Raw genomic sequence first — 22,212 nt, 5'->3', positions numbered from 1 at the left:
TCAAATCATATTCCAGATGTTCCCATTCCCACTAAAATCGCAACTATTTATAGCAATTGCAATAAATCTGATTTAAATTTCACATCTAAACTTCTACAGAATTATCTATAGTTTACAAGTAATTTAAATTGCATAGTCACAAATTTATTTTCTTAATGTTAAGTTCATCTTCAAATAAAAGTTCTGTTAATGTTTAAAATGACACATCACAGGAGTTTGGTCAGATATTTAGAGATTATTGCATATGGATTGTGCTGTACAATCAAGGTTGCAATAAATTAAGGTATATTTTGCATTTATATATTTACTGTATTTAAAACATTACCAATGTATGTCATATGTACAGTATTATAGAAAACACTGATAACCAACTAAACTTGACTTCCAGTTACATTCCAATGCTCTGTTATCCCTGGAGGCCTCTGATGAGTTTGCTCCATGCACAACAAATTCAACATGAATAATATAATTATGGAGACATTGACAATTTGACACTCTTTATTTATCTGGTAATAATCACTTTTTACAAAATTCACATGGGTGTCATCTTCCTGGCTCTGAACGTAGCCTCTCTTCCAATCAGTCCATTTACTTGACACAGCTTACTTCGACAAAATACAAGCAGCTACTATAAGCCACTTTTTCAAGCCTTGGCCATATGCAGGTCACTGTAACATCATCAGAAACACTGTTTACTTGCTGCTGTTTTAAATAATAGCTTTGTTGATGAAGGCAAAGTGCCACTAATTCCACAGGGGAGCCATCAGTTATGCACTTTAATGATATATTTTAAGAAACTTTCTCATTTGAGGAATATTTAGAGTTTAAGATCATCTCAGGAGACAAGATGTGACGTTTTCTGATTTAAGTATAGTCGAATCAAGGTCAACAACTACGAAAATACTAAAGGGCTATTTTTTTTTTAAATTATGGTAAAAATGGCGAGAACATTGGTGTAATAAAATATCTTGTATTTGGCCTAAAAAGAGGCATTTTTTCCATGATAGCCCAAGATCATTTAGATTTCTCTTTTTGTGCCATTGGGATGAAATGTTGACTGATTCCATAAGTAAACACACATATTCTCTGCCACATACCACACATACAGCATTCCTACATGCACACATTTCAACCTAAGTGCCACTGAAAACCATTCTGGCATTGTCAAGAAAACAAGCAACTGTTTCTGGTTCACATGGCAACATTCCCACACACAGACGTACAGATTAAGCTGCCTGTGAAATTACACAACAGAACATAACCGTTGTCACCGTGAGTCCACAACAACAGGAAGTACTTTGCAGGGAATGTCGCTGGATGATGATAGGGCAAAGCAACAGAGGGAAACAAGGCAAGTGACAGGGCAGGAGAGAGAGAGGAGAGAGGATGTGAATAGAGCATAAAGACCGAGCAGAAGCAGACAAACAGCAACAAAGTGGGCTTGTGAAGGCTGAAGGCTTTCCCCTGCGCAAACACTCTTCATTAAATAAATCCTCCTGGTTAATATGTAGGTGTTAAAGATAACAGAATGATGGAAACAGCAACCCGCCCAAACATCCGTCTACTGCTGAGTTAAATTTGAACCAGAAATGCGTCATCTCACAGCTCGAGTGGAAAACCTGGTCAGGCTCAAATGGCGTCTTCAGGCGAGGGTGTGTGCTCCTCTGGCGACTGGCTGTGTGGTGGGGAGGGGATGGACTGCTGAGGAGGGAGGGGACCCATGGAAGGATGTGGGTGGCCGTCGGGCAGAGGGGGCCGCACTGGTGGGCCGTAGTGAGGATGAGGAGCAGGAGGAAGAGGAGGTCCACCGGGAGGGAAACGAGGCGGGAACATCATCGGTGGAGGGGCCCACACTGAAGAAAGAGGAAATGGAAAGAGCGTTAGGTTAACTCTGATGACATTTAGGGAAAAATAGAGTTGTGGCCGTGGCTGCTTACTAGGCATCATAGGAGGGCCCCCAGGCCCCCTGGGAGGGTAGAAATCGGGAGGTGGTGGTCCAAAGGGGGCTCTGCGAGGAAAGGGACCATCCATGGGACCCATTGGGGGTCCAGGAGGGGGTGGGCCGCCCATCCTTAGATCAGCTTCAGGGGGAGTCCTTCGTTCACCAGGACCAGACTGGTTACACAGATACAGAAATGTTACAGATGCAGGATCAACAATCCCAACACACAAGCTTCTCACACAAAATCCCTCAAAAACACACAAATAATCTCTTATCAATCTCTTACCTCTCTGTGCTCAAGTTCACCAGGCCCATGGCTGTTTTCTCTGTATGAGCCATCTGCATTGAAATGAATGAAAAGAGGAAATTAACTAGATAGTTCATGTTTTTTTGTTTCGAGTTTGCAATCCAACACATCTAAAAACCCACAAAAGTTTGCATTCTTCTTATCAGTTTCAGTATGTGAACATTCACCTATCTGCAGTCCAAAAGACTTAAAGACAGCAGGACACTATAGATGAGAACATGACAAGCAGCTATACAGATCACAGCGACTCACCTGCCAAGTCTGCAGGGTGAGGGGGTCCTGGGGGGAGACCCCGAGGATGGAGAGGGCCGGGTGGGAGAGAGCCAGGAGGAGGCAAAAGGCCCAGAGCTCCTGGAGGAGGTGGAGGTCTCCTGTACATTGGACCTCCTGGTTCTGGGAACATGTAGCCTGGGATAAAGACACAGTAAGAGAGAAAGAAAACAGACTCAGATATGTGAAGATGCATCAATATTATATTAACAGCTCTCTCTTTGCATGTTGATATTTTTGAAGGTTGCTCCATTGTGTTTGAGTGAGTTTGGTGCATATAACAGCCTGAAAAATAAGAAATATGAGGAAAATGTGAATTTTGAGTTTTTACCTTTGAAGGTGAACATAACAATATGTTATACAAAAAGTGTTTATAGCTAAATTTTCCCTCCCTCCCTCATGTGATAAATGATCTAATATAAACACCTCTATCACAGAGCTTCACAGACAACTGTAGTTTCCATTGTCAAAACTCAAAATGCATTAAACACAATACACGTGCACCGTCAACATGCATTTGACATGCACATGCACACCATATGACTTTGACTGTTGACTTGCCAAACACAAGTGCCACTAATAACCTCAATGATGGCTGCATTCCATCTTAACTAATATCACACCTATGCATTAACTGCTGTACATCAATATTTCTGCTGTGAAAATGCCTCTTAAGTTCCTGATAAGTTTGCAGACAGAGCGCCATGGCGCTTTCAGAACATACATGAAATATCTGGCCTGAATAAAATCAATGTATATATGGTTCCACAAAGTCAGGTGAAGTTTTTACGTGTGTATAATGATGACCATGATGAATGGTCGATGACACAGCAGAAACCCAGCAGTGCCACATGCAAATATCTCCCCACAAGACTGAGGACATGGAGTATACAGTACAGTATACAATATCATAAACAGCATAACAGCTCATATAAACAGTTGTTTAAATTCAAACATAATAAACAGGGAATGCTGGTAAAATCATCTTGAAGGAGTTTCAGTACTTTAGCACTTACCTGATTAGTTTTAGGGCAATTTAAGGAAACCCACTCATGTCTGTTAATAGGATCTAAATCGTATCCTTGATATGTTCAGAGGTCAGTGCTGGTCAGGTTATGGGGGCATCACCAGGCCTTTCTAACATTACAGGTAGACCCACCAGACCTTACTGATTCACACTATGTCTTTCTCTTTGTCTCTCTCACAAACACACCTGGAGGTCCTAAGGGCCCAGGGGGCCCAGGGGGTCCTGGTGGGGGCCCCCTGCGATCCCTCTCCCATGTAGGAGAGATTGAGCCACTGTCTGAATGAGGACCTCCACTCCGCTCCATCTCTCCTTGGCCACCTTGGGGCTCCATTGCACAGCGAGACACTGTGGAAGAAAGGACCGGAGGAAAGATACAGTACAAGGGAAAAGAGGGATGAAAGAAGAGATATTGAAGATGTTGGTGAGCATGAGAGAAAGACAGAGAGAGGAAGGGAAAGAGGGAAGGGAAGAAGCAGATCCAATCGGCCGCAGACAAAATATCAGACAATTAGGGCAGAATAAATGTGACTGAAACACAGAGACAAAGAGAAAGTGTCATGTCAAATAGAATGAACTGATGAGATTTAAGACATATTATCAAATTACACTATTTTGCCATGGACTCTGCAGAGTGCTAACATCATGCCAGCATACAGACCATGCAGCTACACATGTTTGAGCATCTACAGTTGTACATGCTACAGCCAGCTGGTCATCTCCAACATGCTGCAAGTCTTTATTGCGATGACTTTGTGAGACTGGACTGGCAAATGTACTGAATGTAAAGAGGATTAATGTTTTGTAATTTCAATTAACAAAACCTTATGATACAGATAATGGCTTATAAATAACAACAGAGAATACGGTTGTACTTAAAAGGATACTTCACCCCCCAAATTATCTTTGTATATCAACTACTTTACGTTGACTTTGTGAAGCAAACTGTTTTCTTCGCCTAGCCTGCAGTGAATCAAAAACTGAGGAAATTTTTGATGAATTGAAGTCCTGGGCGACTGCCCTTACCAACAGCAAAAATATATAAAAACATCTTTTACAAACTCTCACACAATTTGTGCAGTATAATTTAAGTTTCATTTATCCAGTCATATGCTCAATACTTCCCACACATATGCATTTTTGCTAGAACCTGACTATTCAAAACTGAACTCAAAGTGAAACTTATCAAAGCTCTCCTCAAAGCTAGACTCTTTTGATAAAACCAGTAATTTTGCCTCGCTGAACATGGGAGCTGCTGGTTGCCTGCTGCCTCTATTGGTAGTTTGTTCATGTTATTGTGTGAATTCGGTGAATCCGAGCCAACCCTTCAAAACACCAAAGTCACATAATTACAATAAACTAACTAATCAAGGCAGTGGTAGACCAGCAGCTCCAGCGTCAGTGAGGTAAAATGACTGCTTTTGTCAATGAGGTCTGACTGTAAAGAGAGTGTAGATCAAGTTTCAGCTTTAAATAGTGCGGTTTTAGCCAAAAATGCCTGTGTTTGGGGTGTACTGACCATACGACTACATCAATTTGATTATACTGCACCAGTTTTGTGAGTTTTTAAACAGATGTTTTCACATAGTTTTGCTGTTGTTAAACGTAGACCCCTACAGCATCAATTCATCAAGAATTCTCTACATTTCTGGATTCCATGTTCACCGGAGACATGCAATGAAAACAATTTTTTGTCCACGAATTCAACGTAAGTCAGGATGATTAATTGATATACACATAGGTATTTGGGATGAACTTTTCCTTTGAAATATATAAACTTGCAACTTAAACACAAGAAGATACTCTGAGAATTTCCTAGAAGTATATGAATGAAAATGAGGACTAGTATATTTATGTTTATAGTGGCTGTGTTTTTGTGCATCATCCTAGGGGGGTCTCATCTGGTTTGGTGTACCCTAACCTGGATACTGTCACTATATATGTGGATTGTGGCTTTCTGTGTGTGTGTGTTTGTGTGTGTGTATACCTCTAGGTGACAGTCTAGCAGGTGGTCCATCCATTAATGTAGGAGGAGACAGAAAAGCTCTGGTTTCAGATGCAGGTCGACCCAGAGGAGACGGACCGTATGGTGACCTCTCAGCTGGAGGTGAAGGGTAGTTTGGTGAGTGCAAAGTCAAGGAAATCTGTGGCCTGCTGCTTCCGGGCTGGGGTACAGTAGCCACAGAATATGATGTAAGTTTGATAACGCATGTTTTGTTTTATAAGGGTGTGCTAACCTCTGAAAGGAAGTGGTCTAGCCAGGCTGTTCAGGGCGTAGGGATCTTTGTCGAGGGCATCAAGTTTAAACTGTGTGTCTGTTAGCCTGTAAACAAACACACCTAAAGTCAACACATGACAAACATTGTCTGGACCTGATATGTAATGTACACAATATGGTTATACGAAGAACAGATGAAAACATCTCAAATATTTCTATGGAATTAAGAATAATTTTAAAAATTCCACCACAGTTGGTCTCATGGTCCATAAACATGAATACGTTCTAAAGAGACAATTTTAAGTACACGTTAACCTTCTATCAATTCAAGTTAAGTTATTGTATGCTTACTTCTGTCTGAGCAGAGCGTTCTCTCTCCTGATGTCTGATAGGTCTCTGTCAGCTGCTCGGGCTGCCAGCTAAAAAAAATCAAGCCAAGATCAGTAACAAAACATGACACGTGCATAGATATAGATACAGTTAAGATCTGTGTACAACATTAAGTTAACTGGATCCAGCACTCATAACATTATAGACTAAAGCCCTAATTACACAGGTCTAGTATTACCTGGGGACCTCTGGTAGGAATGACACAATATACAACTTATTCAGGAGGCTCATCTTGCTATACAGCATAGATGTGGATGTTACGCAAAGCCTCAACATCATATCTGGGGGATAATGTCAGTAAGTCTGAGTAAAAAATACAGACTTTACTTATCATGTGCAAATGCCCAGAACAAAACACAAAAGTAGGGGGAATCATTTCTAATCATTATCATGAGGTCCCCTTGTAAAACTAGTAACGTGCAAATAGGGCTTAAGAAACCTCTGATTGAGTACCAGTAGATGTGTGCTGCAGTGAAAGAGAGGAAATGGAGAAACAAACCACCACAGCCACAACAACATCAACTGACATCTATTTGGTTGTAAATAAAAAAAGAAGAAGAAGAAGAAGACACTAAATTTTTTCCATTCCATGTTTTTGAGGTGTTTTACTGACCCAGTTATTGTGAGCCTTCTTCTCATGTGCCGATATTTGAGTCTGGTAAGACTGTTTGCTTTTCTCCAGCTCTTCCTCCATCTCTTCTGCTCGTTGTCTGCAGAAAAAATTACATACAGGTGAGACTCTACAGGTGTTTCTACAAATGTATCATGCATATCGTGCATTGTCAGTGTATTTGGTAATACTTTGAGGAAACACCTACCTGTAATTGCTGAGTTCTTCCATGGCCAATGCAATGTTTTTGTCTGCCTTATTTAACTTCTCCTCTTTCTGCATGCGCTCCTTCTCCTCCACCGTGAGCAGCCTGCAAACACACACACTCATCAAAATCCTGGACGACTACTACGGTTACTTCTGCACATTTATCTGTATGTCTATACTGTACCTGTGCAGCTTGAGCTCGTTCTCCTGGTACATTTCTGTCATAATCTGGAGTTTCTGCTGTAATCTTTGGGCCTGAACACAAGAAGAAGAGGAATTAATTCTAAAGCAAATGAATGTGGATTTTTGGATGTTGATATTTAACAAATTATTACACTAATATACAGTTGAGGTCAACTACCTGATCGGCGTACTGCTCAGTGTCTGACTGCAGAGATAATTTCTCATTATTCATCTCCTTAATGCTCACTAGAGGGAAAAATAAAAACAAACACAAAGATGTTTATATGTTGCACAGATTCATAACATTATCATGTAAACATGGGCTTTGTCAGACTTGTTTGTTCTGTATCAGATATCTTTTACATATCCATCTGCGTAAAACAGAGTAAAGTTGACTCACCTTGCAGGTCTTCTTTAGCTTTGACTTCATCGTTGAGTTTTGCAAATATTCTGTCCTTGTCTTCATCTACTGATTTGAGGTCTGCATTTAGCTAGACACAAAAATAAAACCAACATTAGTAGGAAATGAGTAAAGTGTACAGATGTGTTTCATATGAATGAGTCCGGAGAGTTTCCAAACCCTTCAGTGTCATTAACACTGTGTGCCTGTCTCCAATTTTGTCAAATACCTTAGCAGCATAGATAAGTTTCTGGACTTTCTGGAGATGGCCTTGTGTGTCCACAATATCTTCTTGTCCATTCTCTCCTCCTCTCCCTGCTGTGCCATTGGATGTCTCCTTCTCTCCTCCTTCCGCACCTTCCTCTTCCTCCAAGTCTGAATCCCAACCTTTCATCCTCAGCAGCCGATCTGTCAAGGACTGGAAGCATGCACATATTTGGTGTCACACTTATTTCTAACAACACAAAGTAATATAACTGAATGGATTAGCTTAAGTCAATCTTTTACATTAATTTGCAGTCTTCTTCTGTAGTAGCTCTTGAGATATTTCCATTAATTTAAACCCAGTTTTTACTTGAAAATTAAAGGTATATTATACAGTAAGTAGCTAGAATATACTATGAGCAATGCTAGAACCAACCATACCATTATGCGCTCGTCCTTGTTGGCCACATCCTGCAGCATCCCACTGTGGGCGGCCTCACACCTGCTCATCTCTGCTTCCAACTCACTCACTCTTTCTGCCCATCCCTCCACCTGTTGCCTCAGCTGCAGAGACAAAGAGAAGGAACACAGGGAATAGAGACAGAGAGGGGAAGACAAAGATATGAATTATGCCCAGAACAGATCAGATTTCAGCAATACTGTGTACATAGGTTGTAAAGAATTCACAGAAAAAACAGAAATCCAGTAAAGAATGTGACTGGATGGACTAAATGGAACAAAATGGCTCAGCAGTACTTTAAAGCGTGTGTGTGCAGCATCCTACCTGAGCGTTGCTTTCCTGCAGCAGTGTGTTCTCCTCTCCAGCTGTTTCCAGATTCCTCTGCAGTCTGTCACTGTTCATATTGTACACTTTCAGAGTGGTCTGTGCCTAGAGACAATCAGACAACAATAATGTCATGAGAAACATGGAGGTACAGAGCATAGGAGGAAAAGACGAAGCAGCAAAGAGCAGAGGACAAGAATTTAAAGGTACAGAGAGGTTAGGTGACGGTACCTGCTCTTCTTGTGACTGGAGGTCTTTGATTTCTTCTTCAAACGTTTTCATGCTCTCTTCAAGCACTGTTATCTGGAAGGATCACCAAAAAACATAATTCACTCTGTCAATTTCACACTAGATGTGATTCATGAATCAAAATTGTAGATGTTATCGTTGGTATTGTTGATAGTCGTGTGTATGCTCCTACTCTCTTTTCTTGCTCCATCCTGTGTTCTCTTTGTTGTTCCAGTTGATCCTTCAGTTGTTTAAGATCCCTCTCCAGCTCCTTTTTAGCATGTCCCAACTGTCTGGCTTTGACCTGGAGGAGGAAGAAAAAACATGAGGTGTGAACAGAAAAATCTTTCAGGTATGAGCAAAGGAGTGAGAGCACATTCAGAGTCAGATCACAGCGTCAAAATTTGACTAATCATCATTCCAAATTTGGTAAGGCCATTAATTTCTTTTTTTTTTTTTTTTTGTAAAGCAGCTGGCTGTTATCATTATTTTTCTAAGAACAATGCAACAAATGACAATATCAAAGTGGTTGTCCATAGTGACAAACCTAAAGATAATTATCACTTGAATGTGCAACATCCCTTTGGCTTTACAGTGAGTTTCAACTCATTGTTCAGCTGTTCTGTCCACAACTTTACTGTTTTGGTTCACTCTCACTGCTTTTATAGTGTTGTTGTTGCACCAAACAGCAGACAGACACAGTTAGAGACTAGCTGGTGAACACAGTGGAGTTATTTGCAGCTGAAGAGCGCGATATTTCTCACAGGAGTTGGTAGAGGTTAAAAACACACCATTGTAATGGCCAAGTGGTAAATGATAATGTTGCTCCCTAACTAATGGATGTATAAATAAGCAACTGTTTGCTAACAAGTTAATGACATCAACTTGAAAGACAGTGTCAATGTTGTGCTCACAACTGGTATCCACTGCCCCCAAGTGGCAAAAAAATAATTTATTACAAGTCTAACTGTAAGGTATACTATGCAGGAGTTGTTGGTTACAGTTTGTAAACATTATTGCCAGCGAAAAAGACAGACTCAAAGCAGACTCCAGATTCACTCTCATGCACTAATTTTGTGGGGGGGTTTTGGCACTGTGTCTGTGATTTTCATAGCTTTGTCGTGCGCTGCTTACAGTCTGGTCCCTGGTTACTAACTAACCTAACCTGGGAGCTGTCTCAAGGGACGTCCACATAGCAAAATAAAAAGGACATTAAAAAAAAAAAATTACAGGCAGAGGGCAAAGTCTCTGCAGAAAAATACACAGTCACAGACTTCTAGTTGGTCATAAGTGATGACTGTGATGGATTACTTTTGTATGAGTCTATAAAGTGTTTTTTTTTAGGAAAATCCTGCCAAATATATCTTTAAATTAAATCATCTGGCCAATTGGGAGAAATGTGCACACAATGAAACACATCAAGAACTCTCTGCAGTTTTGATAAATCATTTAAAACATACCATAGACTGAAAACACATCTAACAGACTGAGGTCACATATGATAAATAACAATAAACTCTCAGCAAAACACTATAAAGAAGTCCGTAGTTTAGCAGTATGGTTTTGGTTTCTAGGTTGTTTGACATTACTTAATCTCCCTTGAATTCTTTTTTCTGTCTGACTTACCTCCAGATGTTCTGTCTTTTGAGTTTGGGTCAAGATGCCGCTGTCCCTCAGGGAGCTCTCCAGGTCATCATACTGTAAATGACACATCGTGAGGAAATACATTTCAGTAAATTAAAGCAGGCTCATGCTGACCATAACAAAAATGCATTTCATCAGAATTTGAGCTTATGTTGCCAATTTTCTGCAATGATTTTGCAACAGACGAGTTTCTGCTTTTTTGATTACGTCTCAGACACCATACGTATGGTACCAGATGGTAGGGGCGACACTAACCTCTTGCTGACATTTGCTGAGAGTCTCAAGGACTTTACATTTCTCATCCAGCAGTTGTGCAACCTGCCCAGCCATCCACTGCTCTTTACCTGAAAACAAGGGAATACAAGGCTTATTCAAACTACTTTTCAGTTATTTCTGAAAAAAAGAAAAAGAAAAAAAAGAGATTAAATTGAAAGCAATTAGTGATGTATTAGTTTTATTTCTGTCAAGTCACAAAAATGTGATAGTAAAGAATAAGTAGTGAGAACTTACTTCGATACATTCTGCTTTTTACCTGTGGGGAAATAAGAAGGAAACAACAATAAACAGGTAGTCATTCAAGGAGTGACGCCAAGATCAAATATAATTCTGAACCACTTGTGGCATACCATCAGCCAATGTTTAATCTCATTGCTACTGCATTAAAGGGATCCAATCAGTTGATAAATGAGCCAGTTGTCAAAGGAACAAATGAGGTCTCTTTGTGTCTATGTCCAAACCAAAAGTATGTTGGTGGACGTTGGTGCGTACTGTATATACATGGCTGTGTACTCACAGAACTATAACATCTACAGGTGAACAACAGTATTGTCACCATCCCCACCACACTGGAGATAATGACTGGTTCCCATGGCACCCCGTACAGGTCTGGCCCCGGTCTGATGTCATCAGGCAGTGATGATACAACCTAAATAAAGAGGAGAGATCATTCAGGAGTTGGTTTTGGTGAACAACTTTTAAAAAAGAAGTGAGATCATTGTAAGTCTGGGAACAACATATGGTTCACTCTATTTAACTTATTGGATTTTACACAATAGAATATTTATTGTGGATGTAAGGCTTCTTAGTGCTGCCTGACTGCCCTGCAAACTACTTCTAATCAATTGCGGTGAATGTAATTAAAAATGAGAGATCTAGCAGTCAGAGACCCACAAAACAGCTGTTGCTTCAGAGGTCAGGATTATGCTCCTTACACTTCTAAAAAGCATCTTTAAGTAGTTTTAATGTTCTTTCAACTGACCACTGAATGTATAGCTCAAATTTTTGTTCGCTGGTATTTCAAGTAGTTATCCCTGACTACCCAGCCCTAACAGTTTATTAGACAGTTGTTAAAGAAACTAAGTACAGGTAGATAGTAACTTCTAGAAAGCAGTAACAGAGTCATCTACTAGGATTAAATGTTTAAAAAACACATGCCATATTTAAGATTAAATATAAGAAACAACAGGAAAGCACAGCAACACCTGATCAGACTTACTGACGTTACTATCAATTAGCTAGCTAACTATTACAAGCTAACTCTGGGGAGTATAACAAACACCTCTGAGAAAGCGACTGAATATCTCACTGTAGTTTTGACAGCTGATTTACAGCACTGACACGACACACATGTAGTCAAACATGAGCTGTCCAACATTAAAAGATGTACTCAGCCATAACAAATGACCTGTACTCTACTGCTTGACAATCCGGTAACGCTACGTTGTATCAGCTGCGGCGGCTAGTTAGGAAATGCTAACGAAACCTGCCACATAACGTACATCCTTCACTTTCTCCACGGCGATACTGTAGTAAGCCTCCGCCGTCGCCTGGAAGTCGACCGCTTTGCTGGCCAACTGGTCGCTCGCCGTATGTTCCGCCATTTCCCAACTATTTCATCTGGTAATTAAATTAATGATATCTGTCATTTAAAACTGACATTAGGAACAGAAACTGAAGCCATCTACCCGGGCTAGCGGCGATTTCACATCCTATTCACAACACTGACGCTCGAGAGTGGACCACGTCAAATTGCACGTCGTAGGGGTGGAGGATGTTGGATTCTCTCTATATACTCCTCGTAAAGATTCCACTAGACTAGTATTGCTTCAGGAGATGATAATAAGATGTGTGAAATATATCTGAAGATTTGAGAAATACATTTACATTGTTTTCAGCACTCGCAGGCTCAAGTAGATATAATTACACCCCCGCCAGTGTAAATGGTTCAACCGCAACGTCACCAATTGTAAAATGCCACACTGGCACATCGGAGCACTTTTAAAGTGACACCAAGTGAAACAGGTGTCACTAAGCGAAATGGAGAGCTCTCAATGTCGTACATGACAATCTCCAGAACAACTTACATACGTATCTCAAACTTAACATAAAATGTTTTTACACAAAAAGGCATCTTTCTCAAGCAGCTCATGTCCATGTGTCACCTGTGTTGATTTACGGCGGCAGGGTAATAACAAGCTGGTCTAAATAGGGCATACCTCAGTGAAGACTTGACGCAGTCACCAAATGTTTGAAAAGGTAGCCTACTCACCGACTCAGCGTCGTTTTCGTCCATTTGAAACAAGAGAATCTAGTCCTTTTAAAACATTTGAAACAGTTTGCCTTTAGAGCAGATTGGCTGCCAGCTGGCCCAATATGTGTAATGGACCCACCAGCACTAAAGAATGTGAGTGGGGATGACGGGACCAGGCCAGCTTGACAGCTGAGACGCAGGCAGAGTCACATCAACATGTCACAAGTTCAGTGTCTTAAAGAACCAGATCCACAGCATGCATACACTTAAACCACAGCTGTATGGACGTCTGAAGGTGTGTCAGAGGGTCCTTAGGTCAAATGGCCACCCAGAGGGACCCAAAGAAAGCCTACAAATGAATTAAAACTAGCCATACCTGTAAACTTTGAATTACTGACAAAACATGTTAAAACTAAACTGTGACAGGAACGAAATGGATCCTGCCTTGATCTTAGTCATAATATCTAATCTAAATAATGTTTTTGCATTTGACTTTTTTCACCAAGTAAAAAGCGATTGTTTTAAATCTGTTAGGATTTTAATGATTGATTCACATATTTACAGCACTATTTGTACAATGATGAAACATCCCTCTCAAACACAACAGGTTTACCTCTGTAAGTTGTATTTGATGGTGTTAGGAATGAACCTGAAAGATGATGCAGCCATGCATCATTGTAGCCATGTAGCCCAATTCAAAAAGTGTAAAATGTAAATAAAGACAATATGCAATTATTTGCAAATCCTTTTTGGGGTGTATTAAATTGAATACAGTACAACAACAACAAATATAATGTTCAAATTCATAAACTGTATTGTTTTTGGTAAATCAACACTCATTCTGAATTTGATGCTAGCAACATGTTCCAAAAAAGTTGGTACAGTTGTATGTTAACCACTGTCTGACATACTGTTCTTTTAACAACACTCATTACAGAATGTACAGAGATTTCTCCAGATTCTCTGAATCTTTTGACAATATTATGGATATGGATGGTGAACTCACAAAATTTCTTGCAAATGTGCATTGAGAGAATTTTCTCTTTAACTGTTGGACTATTTGCTGACACAGTTCTTCACAAAGCGGTGAATCTGGCACCGTCTTTGCTTGTCAACAACTGAGCCTTTCGAGGATGCCCCAATAATGAAACTTAAATCTGTTATCAGTTATCAGTTTACCTGTGAAATGTTCAAGGTGTTTTTTGAGAATTCCACAACTTTCCCAGCCTTTTGTTGCAACCTTTAGACTGTGTTACAGGCATCTAGCCCAGAGTTGAGTGTATATTTACAAAAAACAATGAAGTTTATCACTTTGAACATTTAATATCTCGTCTTTGTACTGTATTCAGTTGAATATAAGTTGAAAAGGATTTGCAAATCATTGCACTCTTTTTTTGTTTACACTTTTCACAGTGTCCCAGCTTTGTTGGAATCAGGGTTGTAGTTGATTGTCACTTGACAAACAAATTGCATTTCTGGCTTTGATCATTTAACCTACAACTCTTACCTGTACAGTAAGCCATATGAAGAGCTCCCTCACTGCATGAACATGAGTGTTTGTGTCTTCAGTGATCAGAAGAACAAAGTCCTTAATTTGCTTCATTGCCCCTGGAGTTAGAGCAGACATTACAGAATTAAAAAAAAATAGCTTTTCACTTTATCACAATTATACATTATTAGAATTCGAGCCAAAGCTTTTATCTTTAATGTATTAATGTAGGCTTCTTCTTCAAAAACAAAAGTAAATAGTGTTTTGACCATGTCATTATGTCCCAGGCTGTTGCTGGCATGAGGATGCAGCAGGGTGAGTAGCATTCCTTCTCATATGTTATTGCTTAGTTTCTTTGAATCATGATTAAATCCTTTTTGATTGAGGGATACTTGAGTCATCCATACCTTCCAGTGACTCTGGTGGTCCTGGCTGAATGTGAGGATGGGACTCAGAGGACACTCTCTCTTTTTCACTTCTTTTCCCTGTTTCTCCTCTTTTCTCATTTCCTGTACCTCCACTAAGTTTGTCCAGCCCCATCCATTCATCTCTCTGAGCATTGTTGTCTTCCTCAGTGGCCATTTCCTTATTGTTGCTGTGGGTTGAGCAGGATCCACCAACACAGCTGGCCTCAGCTGTATTCAGTAGGGAAACACATGCACTCTCATCAATGCCAGTCAAAAACACATGCCAAATAAATAATATCAGATTAACTTAAAGTATCATTGATGTCAGCCATGATCTTTGAAACCTTGATGGTTTGTGTTACTGATGTCTGATTCACCTGTGCTTAAAGTCTCTCTCACGTTTGCCAACAGCATTTCTAGCTTCTGAAGTGCGATGAGCGCTCTGGTCTTTCCTTTATCCTCCTGCGGAGCATTTGCAAGCTTCATGCTAGGAGCGACCAGCGTCTCCCTGTGATAATGCAGAAGTCTTTCTATATCCAGCAATATCGATTCATCGTTATCGGGGTCATCCGTCGTGGTTTCTGAGCTTCCTAAAATGTAATCCAAGAACTGCAGCTTGTGTCGCCCAAAGAGTTCTGTCAAAATTGTTGTCTCATCCGCGCTCATGTAGGCGAGGAGGCTCTTGTAAAGTTTGGTCGGGGGTTTTGTTTGGAGGGGGCTTTCTGTGGGATGAGAATGGGTCTGGGTTTGGGATGGAGAGGATGTCTGAGTGTCTGTAGAGGGAGGAGAAGGCTGCAGCTGCTGTTGTGACACTGTGATGGGAGATTCTGTGTGTGACTCTTGTATATAATCCTGACTTGGATCTGTGGTTGAATCCAGTTCTAGTTGAGGAGTCAGAGAGGCCTGTGCATTGGATGCCTCACCTGTGTTAGAATCCAAACTTGGGGCAGGTTCTGTGGATCCCTCAGTTTCAGCGACAGGTGTTTGGCTGAAATAACTGAAGGCGTTTTTGAAAAGGCCGAATGCGCCTCCACCTCCAGTCTCTGCTGTCTCTTTATTGCGACCATCAGAAAGAACAGTTTGCTCAGATATCACAGGGTCACTGGACAAAACTGTTACATCTATTCCTCCCTCTGTCCTGAATTCAGAATCAATTGTATTATGATGCTGGCTCATCATCTGCATATGGGCATGCCTCATGTTTATCTCTGTCTCTTCCCTGACAGTGTCCTCCTCTGAGTCTGTCTCATGACCAGTGTGAATTGGCTCTGTTTTCCTCTCAGTGTAAATCCCATTGCTGCTGGTTCCAGTGTCCTCAGGCTCAGTTGTATCCCCCTGATGGAGCCTATTGGCATCAGAAAGGTCAGTGTTGTCTGCCTCACCAGAATCCAGTTGATCATCTTTTTTGCTCTCAGCTGTCTGGCCGAATGACAGTTGATCAGGAAGGCTGTTTTGGCCACTCTCACCTGAATAAAGAAGATCATTTTCCTTCTCGTCATCATCTCTCTTTTCCTCCTCCTCCCATATTCCGGCCTCATCTCTCTCCATGCTTTCAGCTGGTACCGTTTGACTCACTCCTGTCCTGCCTGCTAATATTTGATCATTGTCAGCCATTGGATTTTGTTTTTCTGCTTCCATTGCTGCTTCATCTCCTGAGCTCAACCTATCTGCAGAATCATATCCATCTCTGTCCCTCGCAAATCCGTCTTCACTCGATTGTAGACAAAGCTCATCTGAGCATTTAAGGCCCCTCTCTTCCTCCTTGCCCTTCCTCTCATCCTCCACATTCTCCATCTCCTGCTTCTCCTCAACCTCCTCCTGTGCCATTTTATCCTTCACCTCTTCCACCCTCTCCTGTGTCTGTGTTTCTCCCCCTCTCTCCTGTTCTACCATCTGTGGGTTTTCAGTCTGTCTCTTTTCAGTTTCTGTGGACGTTTTGGAGAGCACAGATTTTGAGCTGTCCTCGTCTTGTGTCTCCTTCTCGTTGCTGTCTGATTCTGGACTGTCAATGTCTTTCTGAGTGTGAGGGAAAGAGTGGAGGGTGTTTTCTATCTCCACCTCTAAATGAGACTGTACTTGCTCTCCCTTTAACTCCTCCCTGCTCTCCTCTTCTTTTAACTCTTCTGTCTGCTGCCTTTCCTCCTCTGTTAACTCCTCCACTTCCTCCTGTTTATCCTCCTCTTCCTTTAACTCCCCCACATGCTCCTTGTTGTCCTTTTTAATCTGCTCCTGTTCCTCCTGTTCCTTCTTTTCTTCAAACTCCTCCACCACCTCCTGATTCTCCTCCTTCATTAGCTCCTCCATCTCCTCCTGCTTCTTTTCTCCCATCATTTCCTCCATCTTGTCATTTTTATCATTTTCATTTAACTCCACTCCCTCCCCTTGAGTTTCCTCTCTTTTTAACTCCTCCATCCCCTCCTGGTTGTCCTCTTCTTTAATCTCCTCCACTTCCTCCTGTTCCTTATTTTCTTCGAACTCCTCTAGTGCCTCATGATTCTCCTCCTCCTTTAGCTCTTCCATCTCCCCCTGCATCTTCTCCGCTGCTGTTTCCTCCATCTCCTCATTTTTCTCCTTCTCATTCAACTCCTCTCCCTTCCCCTGAGTTTCCTCTTCCTTTAACTCCCTCACCTCCTCCTGGTTGTCCTCTTCTTTTATCTCGTCCACTTCCTCCTGTTTCTCCTTTTCCCTCAACTCATGCACCACTTCCTTCTCCAATTCCTCTACCCTCTCCTGTTCCTTTTCCTCCACCTCCTCCTGTTTCCCCTCTTCCTTTAGCTCTTCGACCTCACCCTGCTTTTCCTCCTCCACTTCCTGCTGTTTTTCCTGTGCATTTATCTCCTCTACCTCCTCCAGTTTCTCCTCTTCCTCTATCTCTTCCCTCTCCCCCTGCTTTTCCCCTTGCTTTGACTCCTCTTCTTCATCACTCTCAGTCTCTATTGTCTCTTTCTCAGTTTGAATTGTCTGGATTTTGTCCTCACTGTCTTTCTCTGTGTCTTTAACAGTTTCCTTTAACTCATGTTCATCACCAGCACTTTGTGTGGCCCCTTGTTGCACATGTAGATATAAGTCCTGATCTGCATTGTTTTCCATCTGTGTTGTGCTCTCACTAGTGGAAAACATTCTTCTGTCCTCCTCTGAGGCATTTTCATTCATCATTTCAGTACCTCCATCAGTATAATGGGATGAGTCAAACTCCTGAGAGCTGTCCTCAACAGGGTGCAGCTCCCCCTCCAGTCCTAACTCACCCTGCTGTGTTTCTGTATCTGTATTACTATCAGTCATAGCAAGTGATTCTGAGTGTTCAAGATTGGTTTCCACACTGTGAGCAGGTAAACTGTCATCTTCACTATAGACTGGTTCATTTCTCTCCACAGTTGCGCCTGATGATAAGAAAGGCTGACTCTCGCCACCTCTGCTGACTTGACTTTGTTCTGCTGAGTCATCATTCTGAGTCGTGGAAATTTCTCTGTGAAGAACACCTGTTTCTGCATCATTCCTTTCACCTTCATGACTACTTGCATTAATTTTTATAGACGCATCTGTGGATTCCTCTGTGTTCTGATTGATCTGATTTGGGATTTCGGCAACTTCCTCAACAATGTCATCTGCTTTGTCCTCAACCTCGCCTACAGATCCTCCCATGGAGTTTGAAGTTAAATCCACAGAACTCACATCAGGCCCTAAATTTATGTCAGATTGTGTAAAAACACCCTGATCAGTGTCACCTGCAGTTTTAATGTCTTGTTCCCCTCGCTCTCTGTTTTCATCCTCGCTCTCATTCTCTGTTGATTTGGGCATCTCGTGATCTTTACCTTCCATTTCTTCTGATCTTTCCAAGTCTAGGACATTTTTCTCTTCCATGTAAATATCTGAAGCATTATCTTCCTCTTCTTCCTCACTGTTGTTGAGCTTCGAAGACATTTCACCTACAGCCTTGGGCGCTCTCTCTAACTTAGTCTGAGGCGTAATATCTTTTTGATCAATCTTGGATGCTGCATCTTCAGGGAAGACACTATCCTTGCTACTGTCTGAAGTACTTATCATATCATTATTATCACTGTCAGCACTGACTCTAATCTCTGATGGGGCATCTTGGTCATTCTGAGTTTCTTCCACCTCCAGTTCATTTGTAGTTATCTCCTCTGTCAGTGCAGGTTGTGATTGACTGGTATCCATATTCTCTGAGCTTGTTGGTTGTTCTAAGGTTATGTCCTCTTCTGTCTCCTTTAAACCACTTCCTGTGCTCTCGTCAACTTCACTCTTGTCATTCCCAAAGCCTAACATGTCCCCAATCCCCATATCCAACCAAGAAGCAGGCTCTGGCTGTTCGTCTTCCTTGGCTTCTATTTCAGCTGTTGTCTCACGTCCTGACTCCTGATCAGTAATGCCAAACCCCAGCGTACTCGACAGTCCATTTCCTAGCCAACCCAATGTCCCCATCTCTTTCTTCTCCTCTTCATGTAATTGGCTGCCTTCTAAATCTAGAGACATCCTCCTGCTCCTGAATTTCTCTGCTGGTTCTTCCTCATTGTCTCGTTCTTCACCTTGCTCTTTTTCTACTGAATCATCTGTTTTTTTCTCTCCTCCAAAGCCAAGCCACCCGGTCATGGTTGAAGTAATAGAATCATCACTTTCTCCGTCTTCTTCTCTACTTTCTATAGCATCATCAGGTTTTCCATCTCCTCCCAACCCCAGCCACCCTGTCACTGAAGAAGCGACAGAAGCTCCGGCCTGCGTCTCCTTTCCCTCATCTTCTTTCTCTCCGTCAGCCAAATTTTCAGCTTCTTCCTCTTTAGCAAGACCTAACCATCCTGTCACTGAAGAACCCAGCCAGGAAGAGGGAGCAGACCCACCTTGTTCGTTCGGAGCTGCAGGAGTCTCCTGTGCTTCCTCATGAGTCCTGGCAGCAGCGTCACCAGTATTTTTGTTTTCGTCCTCTTCTGTCAGTGTGGCCTCAGTTGCCTGTGTTGAAACTGGAGATTCTGTAGAAGGATCTTCAGATGTTTGTAGACTTTCAGCATTTGTGTCATCGGTGTATAGAGTGGTTTGGGTGGTTTCTGACTCCTGGTTTTGGATTTTCTGATCATCATCATCACCATCATCATCACTATCCAGATGACTGGAGTCAATGGGGTAACCAAACTCATCCATACAGAAAAAATCAGATTTCTGAATGAAGAGAGGAAATAAGGAATAAGGCTTTATTTTGTACAGATTCACCCACTAATTGAGGGTTAAATACTACACTAAACAGTGCAACAATTCACTATTTATTCTATTTTGATTTACAATCACAAACTATAGTTATTATGAAAGAGTTTGCTTTGTTCAAAGCGTCTAATCTCAAAGTCTATTTACCTGTGTCTCCACTACTTTCTCCACAGTAGCATAAACCTGCTCCTCTTGCACTGCATCCTTTGGAAAATAACCAAACTGTTTGTCAATCTGAAATCAAAAGGAAGCAGAGCAGTGATCACAGTTCTGTGAAGCCCTGGCAGCATTGTGAAAAAAATGAAGGAGGAAGCAAACAGCAACAAGAGTTACAGTCCCATCAGAAAAGAGGCTTGTATAAGAACTCTAAGAATTCAGTAAGATACTTGAAAATAAAAAAATTGAGGTGACTCTTGACGCAATGTGGATTTCGTATCACAGTGGTTCTGGTATCTGTTTTAACTTTATATCAAATATCTGCTTCTGCTGTATATGAGAGCTTATGCAAAAATATTTGTAAACAAAACACAATCATCTCCAAACCAGCTCTGTTTGTACATAACTCATTTTTTAAACTTTAATTTCTGTTATTTCTAAATCCTGACATATTTTCCTAATCTGAGAGTTTGATGTCAGTTTGTCTTGAACTCATTACACTGACAATTTCACATTTTCAGAACTACCTACAGTCTGGCTTGCTTATTTCATGTTTCTTCAGATTCCTAACAATCACTTTTTTGTGCATTCAGGTATAGATTTGTGTTGAACACTCCACAGTTACATAAATAAATAGGGTTAGCTCACATTGGTTCAATCTTTGCTTAAACCAAAGGTCACTCAAAGCAGTGGTGGATGAGCATTACTCAAATTACCATGGTTTAAAATTCAGTGCGAGGAATGGTGTCACATGGGTCAATACTTTAACAAAATCATTTTCACCTTAATCAATAACTTCATGTTATGTCACTGAAAAGCAGAGCAGTTCTTCTACAATGGCTACATAAAATGATTACCAAAATAAAAGACTCACAAGTAGGGGTGATGTTGGTTCAGCACATTAATATGTAGATTAGTGTTTATCATTCTGTCTGTCATGGTACATAATCACATCATTAAGTAAAAGAACTGCAGAGCTCTCAGACATTTGTGTTTATCAGATGCAGCGTTAACATGACTCAGCCAATCAGTGCTGAAAACCTAAACTATCTGTATTATAATCAAGACTAATCTGTTTAACCTAGAACCTGAGATGAGGGATTGTTTACATTCGGTAGTTGATTAATTATATGCTGCTTTAAAGAGAGAATAAGGCAGATATAAAGGCAAATAGATGGAGATATCAAACTCACGCTGCCTGCCCACAGGTCTTCCCTCTTTCCAGTGAGTTTGTGGTAAACAAAGAATGTGTCTCCTTGTCTAAAGCTCAGGAAACGGCAGTCCTTACCATGGTGGTCCTTGATGGCCTGCACTCTGCTCATGAAGCCTACAAACACACACGTAATAGCAACGAGACAAACACAAAGACATAATTTAAGTAAGAACTGGATAGATTGATTAAATGTATGCATGAAAACAGTAAAAAATATCATGATAAAGAAAGCTTTAAATGTGGCTGATTGTATACAAACTAAATATATAGGCTATTATAAACTGGCATTATATATTAGTAGGTAGGACTTACTTTCACATGCAGAATCTCCACAGATCTTGTAGTCAGACAACAATCCCAGATTTAAGTGAGGTAAAATCATAAAAAAGATGCTTGTACCCCACAGGATTTTATAAGCCTGTGAAACAGTCATTCTTGTTGATTTAACAGGAGTGTATCAAGAGAAAATGCCCATAATAGCTTAAAAATAACTCCAGCCAGTTATGCTGGCAAGTGGACATTGCCTCTAAGCTGCTGCTGTCATGAAGACTCAATGCTAAGTAAGAGAGCTGAGATAAGATATGGGCTTAAGGCTAGCGTGAGGATAATTATTAACATCCAAGAGCTGCTTGCAATACTAAACATTATCTGGTCACTGGTCAAAGGTTTTTATTTATTTTAACATAAAAGGGGAACTCTTATAATTTAAATTTCACAGTGAAATAAATAAACAAACATGGCGACATATAATTGTTTTGGCAAGGTAAAACGTGGACTTTTTGTGGACTTCGGACT

At 40.9% G+C, this 22,212-nt stretch overlaps 1 protein-coding gene across 2 annotated transcripts; it reads right to left on the bottom strand.

Annotated features, from left to right (window-relative positions):
- Positions 1-480: 480 nt before the first annotated feature.
- Positions 481-21,976, bottom strand: mia2 (MIA SH3 domain ER export factor 2). Of its 2 annotated transcripts, XM_033641791.2 has the most exons (28): positions 21,730-21,976; positions 21,398-21,531; positions 20,196-20,282; positions 15,215-20,006; positions 14,838-15,065; positions 14,449-14,549; positions 11,205-11,336; positions 10,922-10,943; positions 10,667-10,755; positions 10,394-10,465; positions 8,961-9,071; positions 8,771-8,842; positions 8,540-8,644; positions 8,197-8,319; positions 7,781-7,969; positions 7,552-7,642; positions 7,330-7,397; positions 7,153-7,223; positions 6,970-7,071; positions 6,765-6,861; positions 6,113-6,180; positions 5,781-5,866; positions 5,531-5,644; positions 3,733-3,891; positions 2,502-2,657; positions 2,229-2,281; positions 1,938-2,115; positions 481-1,853 (listed from the first exon to the last, which is right to left on the bottom strand). In XM_033641791.2, exons 1-28 carry the CDS (start codon positions 21,848-21,850, stop codon positions 1,630-1,632), a joined length of 7,845 nt encoding a protein of 2,614 aa, XP_033497682.2. In that variant the 5' UTR covers positions 21,851-21,976; the 3' UTR covers positions 481-1,629. The 2 variants fall into 2 exon arrangements, with proteins under 2 accessions (XP_033497682.2, XP_033497683.2); XM_033641792.2 differs by lacking the exon at positions 3,733-3,891.
- Positions 21,977-22,212: the final 236 nt, after the last annotated feature.

This window comes from Epinephelus lanceolatus, chromosome 15 (genome assembly GCF_041903045.1).
Source record: "Epinephelus lanceolatus isolate andai-2023 chromosome 15, ASM4190304v1, whole genome shotgun sequence".
Lineage (NCBI taxonomy): Eukaryota > Metazoa > Chordata > Actinopteri > Perciformes > Serranidae > Epinephelus > Epinephelus lanceolatus.
Note: the sequence above shows the minus strand (reverse complement) of the source record. Positions and strands in the feature narration are given on the sequence as shown.

Coding starts and splice junctions, on each gene's coding strand:
- mia2 (XM_033641791.2), bottom strand. CDS start 21,850: ATGACTGTTTCACAGGCTTATAAAATCCTGTGGGGTACAAGCATCTTT. Junction 7,398..7,551: donor AGCTAAAGAAGACCTGCAAG/GTGAGTCAACTT, acceptor TTTTCCCTCTAG/TGAGCATTAAGGAGATGAAT. Junction 6,862..6,969: donor GAAGAACTCAGCAATTACAG/GTAGGTGTTTCC, acceptor TTTTTTCTGCAG/ACAACGAGCAGAAGAGATGG.